This window comes from Euprymna scolopes, chromosome 26, assembly GCF_053919585.1.
Source record: "Euprymna scolopes isolate OS-2025 chromosome 26, ASM5391958v1, whole genome shotgun sequence".
Lineage (NCBI taxonomy): Eukaryota > Metazoa > Mollusca > Cephalopoda > Sepiida > Sepiolidae > Euprymna > Euprymna scolopes.
In genome coordinates this window covers 66530916-66552738 of record NC_136507.1, presented here as the reverse complement: position 1 = coordinate 66552738, position 21823 = coordinate 66530916, and the positions used below count along the sequence as shown (strand labels likewise).

The window sequence follows — 21823 nt, the reverse complement described above, 5'->3', positions numbered from 1 at the left end:
ACTATCCACGTAATACTCATTTATTGCCTAACAGTGGCCATTATCCTTTATTCTGAGATGTCAACATGTCGAGCGACTTTAATGGAATGGCCTTCTATTGACGTAGGCCATACTCAATTAGGTTATTATTACGGCTATAATAGCATATTCTTTTCATTGTTTTGACTCTCGAGTATATATCCGACAGTTAGAAACAGTAAATCAACCGAGAACCACATCATTCTATATAAAAACAGGTACTTGTACAGTTTAATGAAGAATTAAAAAATGAAAATATCGAAAAAAAGGTTATATTGTACGTATCCGTTTTGAACTGAAGATTTCCGAAAAAAGGCAGACATCTTGGATTTGTTCTTAACTTTTGTTTGGAGTTTAGAAACGTCACGGGAAGATAACTCAATGTAAAGCGCCGACACTCCCTCCCCATCTTTATTACTAGCTTTACTTCCTAAAAATCGAATCTTTTGCTCGGTATAACAAATTGTTTTTTCGCTGTAAAACAAAAACTACTTGATGAAATTAAGTGAAATTTTTTTTCCAGAAAACTTCATTCCATAACGGATACGTACAATTTAAACTTTTTTTTTTTTTTCGATATTTTCATTTTTTTTTATGTCTTGATTAAACTGTACAAGTACCTAAAAGCATATAAGATATCAACGGATATTATGAGTGATCTTCAATATTGCGGAGAACTAGGAATCAGGAAAAAAAAAAGCAAGTAAAACATCCTTTTATTAACTGAGTTTAAAGAGAACTTTTAAACCTGCAAAAAGGTTTGTTTTTTTTCATTACGATTTATAAGAAGTTTAAAAACCAAAGGAGAAGTTAACTCCCGATTATTGTTATTTTATTACTGAAATAAAATTCTTACATAAAAATTAAAATACATAGCACAGCTTTTATTTAAAATTCAATATGGTTGTTAACTTTTGCCACAAACTCAAGCTGTTTGGGAATCACATTAAATAATTTCACAAATAATTGAATTATAATCTATATAAATAAAATAGTAAATCGATAAACTCTTAAACTACAGGTTATATAGCACTGAAATTAACAGGCAATAATAATCATACACCAATTGTAGTTTATAACAAGTAAAATTTTCGTTTGGATGGATAAATAACGCATACAGGCATATGTCAGCAAGTTGAAATGCAAAATGTTCGTTTCCAACATTTTTATTTCTTTCTGTGCATGCCAAAATTCAACTCATTTAATATTGAATCTTTTTTACCTGTATCTCAATAGATGCATCAGTAGGAGACATGGCTGGAGTGTTTTGGTTTTGATTCTAGATGATAACACTGAAATCATTTTTTTTTTTAACTTTTGACATCACTACTATATATTAGGTACAATATAATAATAATTGACAGAGTATTGGCTCTGTAATAATAAATGCAAAATCTGCATGAACAAGCATATTTTACAACTCAGCAAGGCTGCGAAGAAGGTAGGTTCTCTCTACCGTGCTAGAAAGCTACTAACGCCCGAAAGTATCCTGTATCTCTATAAGGCCACCATTCGCCCATGTATGGAGTATTGTTGTCATATTTGGGCTGGTGCATCTGCTATTAGTCTCTCGCTCCTAAACAAGGTTCAAAAGAGAGTCGCCAACCTGATAGGTCCTGAACTGTCATTTAAGCTTTAGCCTCTGTCCCATCGACGAAATGTAGCATCCCTCTGCCTGTTCTACAAGTACTTTAACGGTGAATGCTCTGACGAACTACAAGCACTTGTACCCCCTCGACGTAAATACGCCCCGACAAACCCGACAAGTAGCTAAATCCCACCTCTTCACAGTAGAGATTCCTAGATGTAAGAGAGCCTTCTACTCCAGTAGTTTCTTCCCCAGAACCGCTAGACTTTGGAATTCCCTTCCGGGTTCCTGCTTCGCCAACTGTACTGACATGCAGAAGTTCAAGTGTAACATGAACCAACATCTTGCTGCCCAACTCCCCACAGAGTACCCCTGTAGCTTATGTCTCTGATAGTAGCCCCCTACATCAAAGCGGCAATGTGCCTTGTTTGGGGTGAAAATATAATATAAAAAATAAATAAATAAAAAATAAATAAAAAATAGGTGCCCTCCCCACACACACACACTAGTTGAATAATAAAGTTGCTATATTTTTGTCATACTGAAAGGGTATGACCAAAGATTTTTATGTTGCTATATTTTAGGGGGGGGGGGGTGCTAATAAGATATGGCCACAAAGATTTGTTCCATTCTATTCATAACCATGATAAGAACAAACAATTAGATGCAAGAATCACTTTATAAAATTTTCTTTGAATTCTTCATGGATATCTTTATGTCTTGACACAAGAATACGACTACAATCTGCTGATTGAGACTGCATTAATTCTTTACCTGTATTGTGCATCTTAAAAAAAAAAAAAAAAGTATTTCATGAAAAATGAAGATAAAATACAACATACAAACAATAAGTATCCAGAAGATATCTCACTACTGATGCAATTCTCTATCTATATAAAAGCCAAGTACGTCCAAGGATGGAATACTGCTGCCATATCTGGGCAGGAGCTGCTAAAAACAGCCTATCCTGCCTTGATAGAGTACAAAATAGACTTTGTGGCTTAGTGGGGGATGCCCTTTTCTCTACCCTGCAACCTCTCTCCCACATCAGAGACGTTGCAAGCCTATCCTTGTTTTATCGTTATTTCCATGGCAGGTGCTCGTCTGAACTCTAATCTCTGGTCCCCCTCGCCAATCTTTCATGAAAAACACCCGTTTAGCTGAATCCACTGTGAAAAATTTCCCCCACTCTATATCTGTGCCTAAATCAAAACGTGGATTTCATGAACAAAGCTTCTTTCTTAGAACTGCACGCCTGTGGAACTCTGTTCCATCTGCCTGCTTCCCACCTGACTACAACTTGGATGTCTTCAAGTCCAACGTTAACAAATTCCTAATGAACCGTCCCCTTAAGTAAACACTTCATCAAATCTCCACACTAACGTACTCTACTTGCAATAACCCTTATCCCTGAGTGGCTTCCGGGCCTTGATAAGTGGTGACCACCGTGTAAAAAAAAAAAAAAAAAAATGTAGAAAGCTTTATACTTATGACTAATACTATCACAACAATAGTTTTGCAGGATAATACAGAAAATCCCCACTTAATGATTAACAAGTGAAGCCTACATAGTCCCCTGTGAGTGCACAGTAAATGAGGCATAAAAAAATGACTAAGTCCATCAATTAACACCCCCTCTCCCCCATTAAGCCCCAAAAGTCCCCCAGAGGGTACATCAAATCCTGGTGAAAATGAATAAACGGTGAAGTTTTAGGCCTTAACATATGTAAATTTGTAGTTCTGCACCATGCAAAAAAAAAAAATATGAACATAGCTAATTTTATAAAGATAGAGATATAAAAAGGAAATAAGTGCGAGCACGAGGTTTAACTTACCAAGGGCAGATCACTCATGCTGTAGACGACGACACCTTGAAATTGTTGGGTTGCTTCTGTGATTCGACCAAGACCCGCTTTCATCACATGGTTGCCGTATAAAAACTGCTGTTCAGCATTCGGCTTTAACCAGATTTTATACTGAAACAAAAAATATAAATATGGTGTCGTTTTGGTGATGCAAGTGAAAACAAAAACTTATACAAAGTTTCTTAGCTCAAATCAGTTCTTGTCCAGAATTCCCCCAATATGAAAAAAAAATTCCCCAATATGAAAAAAAAATTCCCCAATATAAAAAAAAAAATTCCCCCAATACGAAAAAAATAAAATAAAAATGAGACAAATCTGTATTATTATATTCATCTCCCTCCCACAGCAGAAAGATGTAACACAAGGGTCAGTAATAAGTGGAATCGAAAAACCAGTGCTCCTAAATAGGAGCACTCTAGCCTGCAAAAAATGTCCCATTAACATTCTCTGATAGAGGTGCCTCAGGCGATTAGCTAACCCATTCTCAAAGAGATATATGAAGAAAAGTTTTAATGGAGTAATGAGAATTACCTTCCTTGCTTTTTTTTTTTTTTTTTTTTTTCAAAACTGCAGGAGAGACGGTCACTCCTTGGATATTCATAAAATTTGATTTTCCTATTTAAAAATAAAATTACTTGATCAATTTACAATATGGAATATATTTTTGTTTCATCACAGGTATGTACACCATACAGATTTTTTTTTGTTTTTCTGCAGATCTATGGTTTTCAACCACATGCAACAAGATCGGCAGAACCGTCCTTGCTGGCCGTACTTTTCAGCTGCAAGTCCATGGCTTTCTATATGATGTTTTTAATGCAGTTAGTGGCATCCTCCAAGACTTGGTACTAGTTCCCTTGCTAATCTTGGGGTGTTCATCAATGATCTACCAGAAAACATCTCCGAGAATGTTCTATTTGCCGATGATGTCCAAGTAATTTTTTTCTCAGAACTGACTTTCAATATCCCCATAAATGCCTACATCATCAAGTGTTACTTTCGTTTGTCTTCTTTTTTCTTTTTGGCATATAAACCTTTTTTGGGTTATTTAATGCCTAATCCAGATATTTTGGGAAAAGTTTTTATGTTTCAAGTTCTTTATATTTTCAAATATTTATTAGTGATGTTTGGTTTTAGTTGTTTTTTTTTTCTTTTTAGAGGAAATGACGTTTTTGTAGAACATGATTGAGTTTTGCAAAGGAAAAAAAATAACATCAATGTTTAGTTCATGTTAGCTCATGAAGTCAGTATCTCCAGACTGGCCTGACCTGTTGATTCTTCACCCAACACACTACTTGATTTCGAACCTGGGTGATTAATTCTGAATGAGATGACACAGTTCAAGGATTTCAGTTTCGTGCTCGATTGCTTCTTTACTGCCGATGTCATTAAAAGGCACACAGCGTGCACTTTCCCATCTATCGCTCCTTTGTCATCACGACAAAGGACATCTTCCTACAGCTACACATATCTGATACGATCGATTTTGGATAAGAGCATCCAAGCTCGATTTGCTATTTTGTCTGGGATATCTAGCACCTAGAGCAGGTTCAGAGATTTGTGATGTGGATGGTCTATGGACTCCGTTCAAAGTCCTATAAACAACATTAGAAGCCCTCAACCTGTATTCGCTAAAGTGTAGACGGCTGCATAAAGACCTCATCCTCATTTTTAACAACATGAAGAGGAAGTACAATACGTCTCTTGTGTCTTCTCCACGCTAGCTCTGCAGAAAGAAGTTATACCCAAGACAATTTCAGCTAAATAGTCTTAGGCACAGTATCCATTATAAATTTACATATATACTAGATAATCTTTTTTTTTTTTTTTTTTTTTTTTTTTATTACATTTTCACCCCAAACAAGGCACATTGCCACTTTAATGTAGGGGGCTACTATCAGGGGAAACATCTACTGGGGTACTATGTAGGGATTAGGGCAGCGAGATGTTGGTTCACGTTGCACATGAACTTATGCATGTCAGTACAGTTGGGGAAGCAGTGACCTGGAATGGAATTCCAAAGTCTAGCAGTTCTGGGGAAGAAACTACTGGAGTAGAAAGATCTTTTACATCTAGGGATCTCTACAGTGTGGGGGGTGGGATTTTGCAGCTTGTCGGGTCTGTCGAGGGTGTTCACGTCGTGGGGGCACAAGTGCTTGCAGTTCTTCAGAGCATTCACCATTATAATACTTGTAGAACAGGCAGAGGGATGCAATGTTTCGACGATGGGACAGAGGCTGAAGTTTTGATGCCAGTTTAGGGCCTATCAGATTTGCGACTCTCTTTTGAACCCTGTCAAGGAGCGAGAGACTAGTAGCCGATGCACCGGCCCAAATATGACAGCAATACTCCATACATGGGCGAATAGTGGCCTTATAGAGGTACAGGATACTTTCGGGTGTTAGAAGTTTTCTAGCACGGTAGAGAGAGCCCACCTTCCTCGCAGCGGCCCTGGCAATGCCCTCGATGTAATTGTTCCAGCTCATGTTTCCTGTGAACGTTAGGCCAAGGAGCTTGAAAGACGTACTCTCAGCTAAAGAGTTGTTGGCCATTGCTATAGGTGGTAGAGAAGGTTTCTTGTAATTATTGAATGAAACCAGTTTTGTCTTGGTGGCATTGAACGTTACCATCCATTTTTGTCCCCATTCCACTACTGATTTGAGGTCATCCTCTAGTGTTTCTGCCATTACTTTAGATATATGTTCATTTGTTTTCCTGTCGTGCCTGCTATAGAGTGTGGTGTCATCAGCATATATACCCATCTTAGAGGCAATTTTGTCGGGGAGGTCATTTATGAATATCAGGAACAGCAGAGGACCAAGGATAGATCCCTGGGGCACTCCAGCATTTATATTATATTGTTTAGACGTACAACCGTCGAGGACAACCTGGATTTTTCTCTTATCTAAGAAGGATTTAATTATGTTAAGTATTCTACCAGTGATACCGTAAGATCTAATCTTCCTGAGGAGATCCTCATGCCATACCCTGTCAAAAGCCTTAGATATATCTAGAGCTACCGCTCTGCCCTCTCCCGCTTTGTCCATTGAATGGTATATGCGTTCAGAGATTACAGTGAGGATGTCTGCCGTGGAACGGGCTTGTCTAAATCCATATTGATGGTCGGTCAGAAGTTTAGCATCTGTAAGGTGCTGGACTAGAGCATGGTTAATTAAGGTCTCAAATATTTTGGCAAAAAGTGGGAGGAGGCTAATAAGGCGATAATTTAATGGGTCACTTCTTTCGCCAGAATTCTTGAATACTGGTACCACAGAAGCAGTTTTCCAACAGCTCGGAAAGCAAGATTCATTAAGGCATTTGTTGTAGAGTTTGGAGAGAACTGGAGCTACTTCGGCTGAGCACTTTTTTAATAGCACAGCTGGGATGAGGTCGGGTCCACATGCTTTGGAAGTGTCAAGGTTTTTTATGATAGCATGCACCTGAGCAGGGGTGATTTCCAGATCGTCTAGCGTGGCGTCTGTCCGCATAGGAAAGTCAGGTAGGGGGTGGTTTAGAGGGTCCAGTGTAGAGTTGGAGGCAAACCGACTGGCAAGCATGTTAGCCTTCTCGGTTGCTGAGCAAAGAACCTCATGATTGTTGGTTAGTGGGGGAATTGTTGATTGCCCATTATTTACTACACTGTTGTAGATTTTCCAGAAGTCATGAGTTCCTAATTTTTGTGCTTCGATGCGTTTTTTAGTGGTTTCCGTAAATTCCCTCTTAGCTGTCGCTATTTCTTTCTTAACGTTACTTCTAGCTTCTTTGTACTTTTGTCTGTTTGAACTGGACTTATGTCGGTTAAACCTGCGGAATGCATGCTGCCTTTGAGCAATGGCAGTTGCGCAAGTCGAAGTAAACCATTGGGGAGAGTGGGGCTTGCTATAGAATTTCCGCATGGGAACATGCGCTTCGATTGCAGTTTTGAACCATTCAGTGGTCTCAGTTGCACACTGTTCAGCAGGAAGAGAAAAAATATTTCCCCATGGGGCGTCTCTGATAAGATCTCTGATAGCTCCCCAGTCAGCCTTTTTATAATATCTCGTTGTTTTGAGCACTGGCTCTTCAGTTTTGGGTCTAGAGTTTAGGGCGATTTCAACCATTATTACCGCATGATCAGTGTTCCCAAGTGGGCTGTCGGCTTTCGTTACACAATCATCAGGAACTGTGGTCAAAAACAGATCTAATAGTGATGCGTGTTGTTCTTCATGATCAGGGAAGCGGGTTGGAAAAGTAACAATTTGTGATAGGGAGTGAGATACAGAGAAGCTATCAGTTGCGCTGCCTGCTGCATCTGTATAAGTAGAGAATCCAAGCCAGTTTTTGTGATGGACATTAAAGTCACCAAATACATGTACTTGGGCGCTAGTGTCGAAGGAGAGTGCTGTGTCTATGCTGTCAGATACTTTGTTTATTATGGTGCAGTCTTGGGTCGAGGGAGAGCGGTAGAGAAAGTAAAAGTAGCTAATGTTGTGTTGCATTTCTAGGTTTGTTTCTCTAGTCAAGGGAAGGGTATTACGAATGTAAGCTCCAAGTCCGTACATATGTCTGTCAGAGTCCTTACGGCAGAGTGGGAGATATCCAGGCATGTTAAAGTAGTTAGAGGGGATGGAGGAGTGTAGGTTAGTCTCACTTAGTGCTAAGATATCCGGGGTATTTGTTAGGAGAAATGCTTCAACATCAGCTAAATTAGTTCTAAGCCCACGGATATTTGTGAATGCAAGCCTCAAGGGAGGAGGCAAGTTGGATTTGTTTGACCCTAAGCATTGCCCACGAATCTTTACTTTTATTTTCCCCCTCACCTAATTTTTAATATGATGTCATATATGACATACATTGTGACTAAACAGACAGGAATATGATCATTACAATAGATTTTTATGTGTGTGTGTATATATATATATGTATATATGAATTTTTTATGTGTGTGTGTGTATATATATATATATATATATATATGAATTTTTTATGTGTGTATATATATATATATATATACATGAATTTTTTATGTGTGTATATATATATATATATATAAAATCTGGAGAATAAAATTATCTAACAATCAACTGGTATAGAAACCTGTGATTATAAGTTTTACAAAATATTACTGGCAGTAATATTCTATTAGTATTATCCCACCTAAATAAAAATTGCTCGATATACAAGATAGAGCAAATAAATCAAATTTTAGTCATTCAATGAATTTTAAAATTTATAGCGTGAAATGTTTAAATTTCAAATCAAAAGATTTTAATTATTCTATGTAAGATAAAGAATACATTTGAAATATTATAACTTCTTATCCTATAGGATTTCGATGTCTACCATCTCTTCAGAGGAGAAAATATTAGCAAACAGTTATAATGGTTTACACCTTATTTGCGAGACACGGAAAAATCACAATTAAAAGTTGTTTAAGTATTTAAATGTCATAGGGTAAGGGAAATTAATGAAAAGGATATAAAAATTCACATCCAAATTGCATGGTAAAATCCGAAGTGAATGTCTTTTATAGCAGTGTGGTAAAATGATCCAAACTGCATTTTGAGTAATCCACATCACAAAGTAATAGTCCGAAGTAGGAATTTTCCTGCAGAAATTTTCTTTGTTTATATAATGGGTCCGGTAAAAAGAGAAACTGAACAGTTTCTCTTTTTTTGCATAGCCTGTCTACTGAAGACGGTTTTATTTTTATTTCATTAACAATTTGAAGTTATTTTGGAGTGGAATTTGAAGCTCATATTCTATAATTATAAAAAATATTAAATATATCAATTTATATGTTTATTAATAAACAGATCCACCAGACGTATATAAAAAAAATTTTTTTTACCAGACCCATTATATAAACAAAGAAAATTGCTCCAGGAAAATGCCTTTGATAACATTTATTTGTTATATATTTGTTTTTTGACAACTTTTTCGAATCTATGTGTAATAGTAAAACAAACCCGTTATGTAAATTATTTAAGTTAAAATGTTATAAAAAACAAAAACTTGAAGTTTTAAATATATTTCAAAGAAATAAATTAGGTCCGGTGCTAAAATATTGAAAATTCACTGATTGTAAAAAAAAAAAAAAAAAAAAAAAAAAAAAAAAAACTGCTGTGGAAAATGCTAACTTTAAAATATTTGGAAATACTCAGTGAAAAGTTTTATTTATTATTAAAAGACTCAAAAATATTATATAAAAATTGTTTGTTTTGCAGTAAAAAAAAATAAATAAATAAAATGAAATATTCGATTTTCTCCGATAGAAATAAAAGTTCAAAAACTAGTTCACTTACTATATTTTGTTAGATTAAAATTCTCCCAATGTGCAATTATAATAATTATTATCCAAATGGAGAATTGTTCTTTCTCTTTAGAACATACATGGACAATCGGTAACACATATTGGTAGCCATGGACACTCGGTAGCCATATTTTTTATGCCTGTTAGCGTGACCACGTGGTTGAATACAGGAAACTTTCTATACCTACAAGTTGATCAGGAAGTGATGTCATGCTGTCATGTTCATCGGCCTAATCTCTCGGTGGTGGTGGGTAAGGTCTCCTGTGTCTTTTTCCACCACTGAAATGGATAATCAACTCTTGTGAGTAGTAGTGAAGCTACATAATGGTCAAGTTCTTTTGTGCATTTAAGCATAAGGGATTTACTCCTTTTGAATTTAGATTGTGATTTTTGCATTTCTGTTGTAGTTGCAGTCTCTAGGTTTAACTTGGCCTCTATCTGCTCTAAGTTTTGATTTGTTACTGTAAGCTTATTTGAAGCTAATTCATCAAACAGGCTTGAAAGGAATACTGTTTTACTTTCACTTTTGGACCTTTAATGTATTTATTTACTTTTTTACATAGGCATTATCAAGGCCAAGAGGCCACTCAAGGATAAGGGTTAAAGAGTGTACAGTAGAAATTGGACATTATAGTAATCATTAGTAATGAAAATTTGGTAAAGTTGATAACTTATATGGAACGGCTCATCAAGAACTTATTTACGTTAGACTTGAAGACAACCATATTGTAGTCAGCCAGAAAGCAGGAAAACGGAAGACAATTCCACAGGCGTGCAGTTCTAAGAAAAAAGCTTTGTTCATGGAATCTACGTTTAGGTTTAGGCACAGATAAAGAGTGGGGGGAATTATTGATAGTGTTTACAGCTAAACGAGTGTTTCTTGTGAAAGTTTGGCGAGGGGGGACCATAGATTGAAGCTCATTCGAACACTTTCCATGAAAATAACGATACATCAGAGACAAACTCACAACATCTCTTCTGTGAGATAAAGGTTGCAAGGAAGAGAAAAGGACATCTCCTACGAGGCTACGAAGTCTATTTTGAACTCTATCAAGGCAGGCCAAGTCCTTTCTAGCAGCTCCTGCCCAGATGTGCCAACAGTATTCCATCCTTGGACGTACCTGGCTCTTATATAGATAGAGAATAGCATCAGCAGTGAGATATCTACCGGATCGATAGAAAGATCCCACCATTTTTCCAGCGGCCTTGGCAACAGATTTGATGTACGTGTTCCATTTAAGATCAGGAGTAATGGTCAAGCCCAGAAGTTTGTCAAAACTTGAGACCTCCTGAAGACGAGAGCCATTCATTTCAATTGATGTCAGATGTGGATCAGAATGTTGATGATGTAAAGAGAGAAGCTTGGTTTTAGATGCATTAAAAGTAACCAGCCATTCTTTACCCCATTGTACTACGTGCTCAAGATCAGAGGAGAGAGAATTGGAGAGAACTTGGTCGTTTACTGTCTTAGATGTGCTACCATAAATGGTAGTGTCGTCAGCATAGATGTCTACAAATGATGTAAGGATGTGATTTGGAAGATCATTAATGTAGATCAGGAAAAGAGTTGGGCCCAGGATGGCCCCCTGAGGGACATCGGCATTAATACTGTGAGCTTCTGATTTTTGCCCCTCAACTACTACTCTTATGAACCTATCAGAAAGAAATGATTTAATAACTGAGAAGACATTTCCAGCAATACCATAGCTAGAGATCTTATGAAGTAAACCTTTATGCCATACCCTATCAAAGGCCTTAGATATGTCAAGAGCAATTGCCTAGAAAAGTTGCCTCCGTCGAGAGATTTGCTAATCCTATGAGATATAACTGTAAGCACATCTGCTGTAGATCTAGCAGAACGGAAACCATATTGAGTGTCACTAAAAAGATTATTTTTGTTGAGATGGTTGATTACTTCTGTATTTAACACAGATTCCAGCAACTTACTCATGACGCACAAGAGACTTATTGGCCTGTACTGAGAGGGGGATGAGCGATCACCTGAATTCTTAAATACAGGGCATACTGATGAAATTTTCCAGGGAGATGGGAAACTATTCTCCTTAAGACAACGTTTAAACAGTTTTGTAAGTATGGGCGCTAGTTCAGGTTGAAGTTTTTTGAGAACTATAATTGGTATACCGTCAGGGCCAGTTGCTTTACTGGAATCAAGGTTTTTGATTAGCTTGGCAACATCACGTACAGATATACGTATATCACATAGCGTGTTTTCTGATACAGGAGGAAATATTGGGGGTTGGCAGCCTTGATCGCAAAGGGTAGAATTAGCTGCGAAGTTCTTGACAAAGAGTTTGGCTTTGTCTGATGCTGACGAGATTACCTCAGGTCCATTGATAATAGTTGGGATGGAGCACACGCTTCTGTTCATGATTCTGTTTGCTATTTGCCAAAACTAGTGGGAACCAAGCCGCTGCTCAGCTACTTTGGACTTAACAGATTGAGCATACAACTCTCTTGCATTCTTTATTACTTTCTTACAATGGTTGTTGGCAGTCCTGAAAGCGGCTTTAGTTTTCATACATCTGTTACGTTGGAAACAGTGGAAAAAGTGATTTCTGTGCGCAATGGCAGCAGCACATTCTGGAGAGAACTATGGCTGGCTGTTAGATTTTTGCTGAAACTTTTTTGAGGGTATGAAACGGTCAATACCTACAATTAACCATTCCGTCAGGTCTAATACTATAGAGAACACATCCTTTTTAAACATGGAATGCAGAGGTAGATCAGATATAAATGTACGGAAGCTATCCCAGTCAGCCTTAGTGTATCGATATACTGTACGATGGAGAGGTACGTCTGGGGACTTATTACATTTCATTTTTATCTTAATTGATACAACTTCCCCACCAAAGCAAATTAGGCACAAGGCCGTTTTTAATGTGAGGTAAAAATCAGCTCCCCTAAAAGTAGGCAAAAAGGGAGCACTCTGGTTACCAAAAATAATAATTGTCCCAGTATAGAGGGTTTCTCCTCCATTGACTGGTACAAATTATCTTAAGTGCAGCATCTGCAGAACAGATACTACACTTTGATGGTATTTATTTGCTCCCCCACCGAGCAAATTAGGCACAAGGCCGATTTTTAATGTGAGGAGTGAAGGGAGGGGGAAGGGAAAAAGGGGACCAGCTCCTGAGAGGTGGGAAATGGGAGCTGGTTAAAGGTCAGGCATGTGGGGTTGCCCCCACATCTGGTCTTTGCTAGTCATAGCTTGCAGCATCTGCCGGAACAGATACTACACTTTGATCCCGGCCCGAAGGCCAAGAACATCAGAAAAAAAGGCAAGCCTCTTTCTGGACCCTTAAAGCTTGAAAAAGTGTATCCTGCTGATTCTGCTTCATTATCATCAGTAGAAGATGTAGAATCCAATTCTTAGTGTTTTTCCATGTCATTCTTTTGAAATTTAAATTTTAATCTTGGATCTAGGAAAGAACACACAAGTTTTTATCATTTAGATAGTTTTTATCATTCAGATAGTATGAAAACCTTGTTTCTATTGGTCCATTAAATTGCTCAACAGTAAAGATTCCATTAAAGTAAGAAATAATAGAATTAGATTTAACAGTTTTGAAAGAAATAACCTCAAAGCTAAAATTCTAGGTAATATCACTGATATGGTTAAAGTTCTGTGACTTGCTTCTTTGGTAATTTCTTTGAATGGAGTCAATAACTGGATAATTTTTTTGAACAAATCCCCATTGGAAAGTTGTTAGGGTAAAAATTTTATCAACACCATATACTACAAGAGCTTTTAGTTGTACTAAATTCCTTTTTAGCCTATATGTTGAATTTCACAGTGTGGTCACATCTTGAACGTGTTCTTGTTTTTCCAAATTAAGCTGATCCTGTAATTTTGCTCATTGTTAATGGAGATCGATTAAAGTGAGAGACTATATTTCTGTTAGTTGTAATGATTGTCTTCACAGCCTGTTGGGAAAATAATAAATCATTTATTGAGATTTGCAATGTATGTATGAAGCATGATAGTGACTCTAAACCACATTCCCTGACACCAGCGATTTGTTCTGAATTCTGCAAGACTAAGAAAACTGAAGATTTTTTTTTTTTTTTTTTTTTTTTTTTTTACATAGTGTTCACCACTTATCAAGGCCCGGAAGCCACTTGGGGATAAGGATTATTTTTGTGTACAATAATCAATGGGATAATATCGTAGTAATAGTTGGTATTGGAGATTTGATAAAGTGTCTTACTTAAGGGGGCGATTAATCAGGAATTTGTTTATGTTGGACTTGAAGACGTCCAAGTTGTAGCCAGGTGGGAAACAGGCAAATGGAAGAGAGTTCCACAGGCGTGCAGTTCTAAGAAAGAAGCTTTGTTCATGGAATCTACGTTTTGATTTAGGCACAGATAAAGTGTGGAGGAAATTACCGATAGTGGCTTTAGCTAGACGGGTGTTTATCATGAAGGATTGGCGAGGGGGGACCAGAGATTGGAGCTCGGACGAGCACTTGCCATGGAAATAACGATAAAATAAAGACAGGCTCGCAACTTCTCTTCTGTGGGAGAGAGGTTGCAGGGAAGAGAAAAGAGCATCCCCCATCAAGCCAAAAGGTCTATTTTGTATGTTGTCAAGGCAGGATAGGCTGTTTTTTGAAGCTCCAGCCGAGATGTGACAGCAGTACTCCATCTTTGGACATACTTGGCTTTTATAGAGATAGAGAATTGCATCAGTAGTGTGATATCTTCTGAGCGGTAGAGGATCCCACCATTTTCCCAGCGGCCCGGGCAACAGACTTGATATACATGTTCTATTTCAGATCAGGAGTAAAGGTTAAACCCAGGAGCTTGTCAAAACATGAAACCTCCCAGAGACGAGAGCCATCCATTTCAATTGATGCTAGATGAGGAACAGAGCGTTGATGATGTAAAGTTAGGAGCTTGCATTAAAAGTAACCAGCCATCTCTTCCCCCATTGAACTACACGCTCAAGATCAGAGGAGAAGGAATCAGAGAGAGCTTTGTCATTTACAGCCTTTGAAGTGTTGCCATAGATGGTTGTGTCATCAGCATAGATGTCAATGAATGATTTAAGTATGTGTTTTGGGAGATCATTGGTGTAGATCAGAAAGAGAGTTGGGCCCAGGATGGACCCCTGGGGGACTCCAGCATTAATACTGTGGGCCACTTATTGCTGCCCATCAACCACTACTCTTATGAACCTATCAGAGAAAAATGATTTAATTATTGAGAAAACATTTTCAGTTATACCGTAGCTGGAAATCTTGTGAAGTAGGCCCTTATGCCAAACCTTATTGAAGGCCTTTGATATGTCAAGAGCAATTGCCCTAGAAAAGAAGCCTTTGTTGAGAGATTCACTAATCCTATGGGATATAACTCTTAGCACATCAGCTGTAGATCTAGCAGAGTGGAAACTATATTGCATGTCACTAAGAAGGAGCACTTTTCGCTAGTTGGTACAATTAACCTGGACTTAGCACAATTATCCCAAAGTATGGTATATTTTTCAAAAAGTTTTACATGCCAGCACTAAATTATACTCTTATGGAAAAAAAAAAAGTGTATCTTGGTGGATTTGATTTTGAAACTATTTTTTTAATTGGATTTTTTTAAATTCGTTTTTTTTTTTTGTATGTTTAAAAAAAAAAAAAATTAATGTGTTATTAAAATTACAGTGATGTAAAAAAAAAAAAAAAAAAAAAAAAAAAACACACACACACACACACATGCACGTGAAGTTATCTCATAATTCTATTAATATAGAAATCATTTTTAGAAATCATTTGTTCCTTACCTTTGCGTATGGCGCCAAAAAATCTAAGGCTGTGATATGAAGACGGAACTTTCCCGATTTGGTAAACTTTCCAAAACAAGTACCAAAGCCTAATAAATTTTCCCGTGAAATATGCCCAGCTTTTTTCATCAAATTCTCTCTGCAAAGAAAATATGGGATAAATATTGCAAGCATCCATTTTTTTTATGCCATCACAAAACATAACATTCAATAGATCAATTAGGTTGTAATGAACTAACGTGAAAGAGCCAAAGAAAAGTAACAACTTCAAAAGGGTTGATATGCCGTAAAACAAAAACAACCAACCAACGAGTTTCTTTGGATAATATTTATATATTTTTGAGATGAGGATTGATATTTTTTGGATTAGGATCGTTTGGACTATTGTTCTTATCTTAGCACTATTTGTGTTTTGGATTTCTAACGTCTACGTTTGTTGGAAAAAAAAAAATTTTATTTTCAATATTTTTCAATATTCATCAATAGCATCAAGTATGACCTGAAGACGGTCGGAGGTTACATCAACCAAAACGTTGCGAGAAAAATCAAACAATCCAAATAATACAAAAAGTACATGATAAACCTTAGTTGTTTTGCTTTTTATTACAAGTTGGATTTTTAATATAGGGAAAACGGAAATATTAAGTATTTATATCTTGGTGAGTTTTTTTTTTTTTTTTTTTTTTACAAAATGATTTCAAACAAATCATCCCTATTTGTCAAAATAAAAAATTCTGTTTTATTGGGTTGGACATGCTTAAAGCAACCTAAAATTTTCATTTTAAAACCACTTAAGGATCTACAATTATTTGATTTATATTTAATTTATTGTAATTCAAATAAATAAACAAAATTTGGGTCACTTAAAGCGTTACACAATCCCAAAAATAGAATTTTTGATTTTTTCAAATAGGGATGACTTGTTAATGAAATCATTTTGTTAAAAAAAATTTAAAGAAAAAAAAAAAGAAAAAAACTTAGTACTCCAACTCTATTCTCAAAATAAATCCACCCCTATATTAAGTTTGTGACAAAATAATAAACCAAGGTTTATTTTGCATTTGTTTAATGCACACAGGTCAACCAGAAGAAACGAATGTACACCCAAAGTCATTTCTTTCATTTAACTCATTTACCAGAGCCATTAAAACCTAATGGATTAAAAAAAAAAAAAAATTAAAACTTAAGGTGCTGTAAGTGTTCACTGAGGGTGAACAATACTAGCCAACCTCTCCTGCTCAAGACAACCCATAAAGTTGATAAAAGTCATGTTGCATGCAATCAAAATCACTTTGTACACACACTCAAGCCAGGGTGTCCATAGTATTCCATATACCCTCAGACCTAGAGCATTCATATGTATTATTGAGTTGATGCAGACAGTGATACACCGTACATACATGGCCAAACCACCTGAGATGCTGTGTCAGAAAGCATTCAAAATCCTACAAATACCAATAATACTTCTAATAAAGTACGGCTCATTCTTTCCTCTAGTTTGCTGCTACACATTATGACACAGTCATTATTAGGGCTGTGACAACAGCATATTCTTTTCATGTTTTTGACTCCCGAGTATATATCCGTTATTATCTTATATGTTTTTATATAGATGGATGTGGTTCTCGGTTGTCTAGCTGTGTCTGATATCTACCAGAGAATCAAAAGAATGAAAAGAATATTCTGTTGTCACAGCACTAGTCATTACACTGAAGTCATGGGATCCATGTCTCACTGCCATGCAATGCAAGATAGAAAAGACTGTGCCTCTTCTATGGAGTGTAATATGAATATTCTTATGACACCATAATTAAAAAAAAAAAAAAAAATTATAAAGTACTAATCTTCAAATGTCACAATTTCAGCCAAAACAGATTATTAGTTCATGGTATTACAGTTAAGTGAAGCTACCACTGCAAATTTTACAAACAATACTTTTAAATTTCATGGGTTGATAAAGCATTGATTTATAATGATTAAAAATTCTGTTCAAGCAAAGCAATGGCTAGATAAGTGTGTTACGTATATGTCTGTTTGGTGATCGTCTAGCAATTAAAATGGACAGTTAATTCATTTATCAATGAATATGAGACACTTTGTTTTTATAAAAACAAACTTAGTTTATTTTACGATATTTAATATACACGCTTCAATACAATGACGGCGGTAGGGGGTTAGTGGTAGGGTGGGTCGTGAACTGTGACAAACTGTCCCTCAACTGGCCGTCTCTCTGACTGTCTTGCTTTGTTTATCTTTTCTCTTTTATTGAAGTATCTTCGACCTCCTCGGTTTGACCCATAACCGATTTGACATCAAGGACCCAGGTTATCACCAGCCCGGGGATTTCATTGTTTATTTTCGTTTGCCTGGTCTGACCCATAACCGATTTGACGTCAAGGATCCAGGTCATCACCAGGCCCGGAATTTCCAGCCCGGGGATTTCATTGTTTATTTTCGTTTGCCTGGTCTGACCCATAACCGATTTGACATCAAGGATCCAGGTCATCACCAGGCCCGGAATTTCCAGCCCGGGGATTTCATTGTTTATTTTCGTTTGCCTGGTCTGACCCATAAACAATTTGACGTCAAGGATCCAGGTCGTCATCATTGTTTGCTTTCGTTCCCCTCTCTCCATAACAAGTGTTATTTGGACTTTTCATCATCAGAAACAACGATTAAGAGACACAAATGATGCTGAATACTCGCATCACCTAAATCGTTGTCCAAGAAAACATTTAAAAAAAAAAAAAAAAAAGTCCAAACATTTTAACCCACCGTAAATTTAAGTTGCACAGGATAGGAGTTGAAGATATCAGAAAGGCAGTGTAATCACCATTTTGCATGAACATTTGTTCATGAGAACGCTGTGTTCAAAATGGATGTCGCTCAAAATGCTCAGTCAACCAAAGACAAACCGTTTTACAAAAGTTTATCAGCTGTACGGCTTTGCTCGGAGGCGACTATTATACAATGCGACAAAATGTATGTAAATATCTTCACTGGATGATCTGTAAAAAGTTGGATGTTGAATGCAGCAGCAAGTTCTTGGAACAGGTTTACCGGAAAGGACAGTTGGAAATAAGTCATGCACCATCCCTTATAATTCCTACAGCTACATATCTACAAAGCAGAGCTATTAAACCTGACCGTGATATGAGTTCAAGAAGTCTGACCATTTTCGTTCTCCTTTCACATTCCATGGTGACCAAGCACTCATGGCCAAAACTCACAATCTGCCCCACACAATCATTCTAGATTATTTTGATGAATAAAATCAAATTTTGCCTGAAAGTTGTTTTTTTTTATTATTATTTTGCTGTAGATGGGGATGGGGCATACTACCGGATACCAGATATTCATCCACTATCTCATATATTCCAACTGAGAGATATTTTAAAGATTCCAACCATTCCATTGAACTGCAATTATTTGTATCTCTCTTGCACTTGGTTCACCAGATATATTTGCCAGGTAGCTTTTAAAATTATTTTTTATGAGCCAAGTTGCTCCTATAATGACTGGAATGATGAAGATCTTCCTTAGATTCCAGTTTCTTTTCATGTTGTACATAAGACTTTGGTATTCCTTTATTTTTTCCACCTTTCGTCTCTGTTTGACCCAACATCATGGAGGACATTAACTTCTACTAAGGTTGTTGCTTTCTTTTTTTTTTCTACCTATCCCAAATCACTGTCAGGTTTAATAGCTCCATTTTCTAGGTATGACTGACGACTTTTTGAATGGCGTGTTAAGCGGCAACTTTTTTAAAAACCAAAATCTAACACAAGTCTAAGTAAACATCAAAATCTATAGAAACATTAAGCTGTTACTCACAGTAGCAATCGTGACAAATATTTAATACTAGCAAAGTCGCAACCTTAATCTTTGACCTTGAAAAATAGTATGCACCATCCCTAGGTGGAGGACCATTATCATACCAGGTTTGGTCATGATCAGTCCAATAGTGTGGGCAGTAGGAGAGTGTATATATATATATATATATATATATATATATATATATATATATATATAGGCTATGGCCTTGAATGTAATCTTGAAAAATGGTGTGCACCATTCCTAGATGAGGGACCATCATCATGCCAGGTTTGGTCATGATCGGTTCAATGGTGTGGGCTGTAGGAGAGTTGCACACACACACAAAAACGCTACTATATATATATATATATATATATATATATATATATATATATAGAGAGAGAGAGAGAGAGAGATAGAGAGAGAGAGAGATAGAGAGAGAGAGAGAGAGATGGTAGAATAAGAAATTTTCCCTAAATAAAACAAAAAAAATGAAAAAATAAATAACTTACTTAGAATAATAGACTCTGTCTTTATGGAACCGAAAGCAATATTTTCCATCTGGTCTTTCGAGAAGTTGCTTGATATTTTCTCCAATGCTTATAAAAAAATAAAATAAAAAAAAAAAAAAGTGTTAAAATTGATATTAAAACTTGGTGCTTGTCCAGAATTCCCTCAAAAATAAAGAAAAAAAACTGCATGATGTAGATGTAGATAATTGTAACAGAAAGAAAACATATTATTTAGAATTTTCAGATCACTGTTCTCATCCTTTCACGTCACGGGCAATGTAACCTCCAACCTTCTTCTAGTCAAACTTGAGAATCTGCACAAAATTTCAAACAGATTACTTTCTTAACTTGAGGGTGGGGATAAGGGGCAGGGGGTTGGGTCTTTTAGCATGCTCTTGTTCCGTCAGTCATGACTGGATAAGAGTAATTCAAAATTGTATGTTTCGTTTGCTCACACCAAGGGAGGCTTGAACCTTCAGAAGAATATCGCTTTACAACTGTTTTCCAAGTACTCTAACCTTTGCGCCATGGATTCTTGCAGAAAATTCTATTATGAATTTCAAAAGCCTTAAACCTACTTTATTTCCAGATATAAATATCACTATATTACATGTATAATTACCTACTTATTACTGTATATATTACTATATATATATAATTACCTACTTATTACTGTATAATATCACTATATTACATGTATATAATTACCTACTTATTACTGTATAATATCACTATATTACATGTATATAATTACCTACTTATTACTGTATAATATTACTATATTACATAATTACTAGCTGGACCCGTGAAAATTTCACGTTTTCTTTTCTTTTTTTTTCACATACACATTATCCCATATCCGTACCTTGAAACATTTACATTAACCCTTTACTGCCCTGGCCGACGAATTCACCCTGTGTACTATTTTTTTTTAAATAGTAAATGAAGAATACGGTAGGTAAAATGTATGTAAATATGTATATACCAAAATCACGATATTAGTGCTCCAAATATTCTCAATAAATACATCTTCATTTATGTTTTATAAATATGTTTATTTAAAAATATTTTCAAAAGTTTTTTCCGGCAAATTTGATTGGTTGAGAAGATTTTATTCTGGAATAGCGGATTACACATTAAATGAACGCTCAAGGCAGAGATCAGGGTTGCCAGGTTGGCTTCATTTTAAAAAATTTATAATATAAACATTTAATAAGTAACTGTGTAAACAGATTTTAAAATATTTTTAATTAACGAAGACCGCGTCTCTCTCTCTCTATCTATCTATCTATCTCTGCCTTGAGCGTGCGTACAGAAAAGGGCCGAACTTGAAAAAAAAAAAAGCCAAACAGAAACTCTGATGACAAACTACTTTTTCTTTTTTTTCTCTTCCCTCCCCCCATCTATCTCCCCCTCTCTCTCTCTCTCCCCTCTCACTCCTCTATCTCCCCCCTCTCTCCCCCTCCCTCTCTATCCTCTTGGCTTTGTTTATATCTAACAGCACTCAGTCGTAGTTGCGAGAATATTTTTAATCAACGAAAACTGCGTTTGCGTTTCTCTCTCTCTCTCTCTCTCTCTCTCTCTCTCTCTCTCTCTCTCTCTCTCTCTCTCGAACAAATGTAAAGAAAAATAAACAATGAAAAAAAAAAAACAAATGTTCAATTTTTGTCGTGGAAAGTATTGTTATGGTTGTTTCCTTAAAAAATACCTAAAAAATCAATTATTTCATAACATATTTTGAACGGTCAAACCGTAAATTTCTAGACGTAAAGACATATAGCGGTGAGAACATATATATACATAAAGAGAGAGAGAGAGACAGCAGACAGAGAGAGAGGGGGAGAAAGAGAGACCGCCGTATGCTACTTCTAAATTTTCATTTGTGTATGTACTTATACATTTGCAGAAGATCTCTGCCTTGAGCGTTCGTTTAATGTGTAA

General features: G+C 36.3%; 1 protein-coding gene across 1 annotated transcript in view; it reads right to left on the bottom strand.

Annotated features, from left to right (window-relative positions):
• The window catches only part of LOC145248135 (60S ribosome subunit biogenesis protein NIP7 homolog), a 45825-nt gene that overhangs the window by 1956 nt on the left and 22046 nt on the right, over positions 1-21823 (bottom strand). The window contains exons 2-4 of the mRNA XM_080109950.1: positions 19883-19969; positions 15555-15693; positions 3442-3582 (exon numbers count right to left, since the gene is read on the bottom strand). Of these exons, the coding sequence (XP_079966076.1) occupies positions 3442-3582; positions 15555-15693; positions 19883-19969 (367 nt within the window). The remainder of the gene's footprint in view (positions 1-3441; positions 3583-15554; positions 15694-19882; positions 19970-21823) is intronic.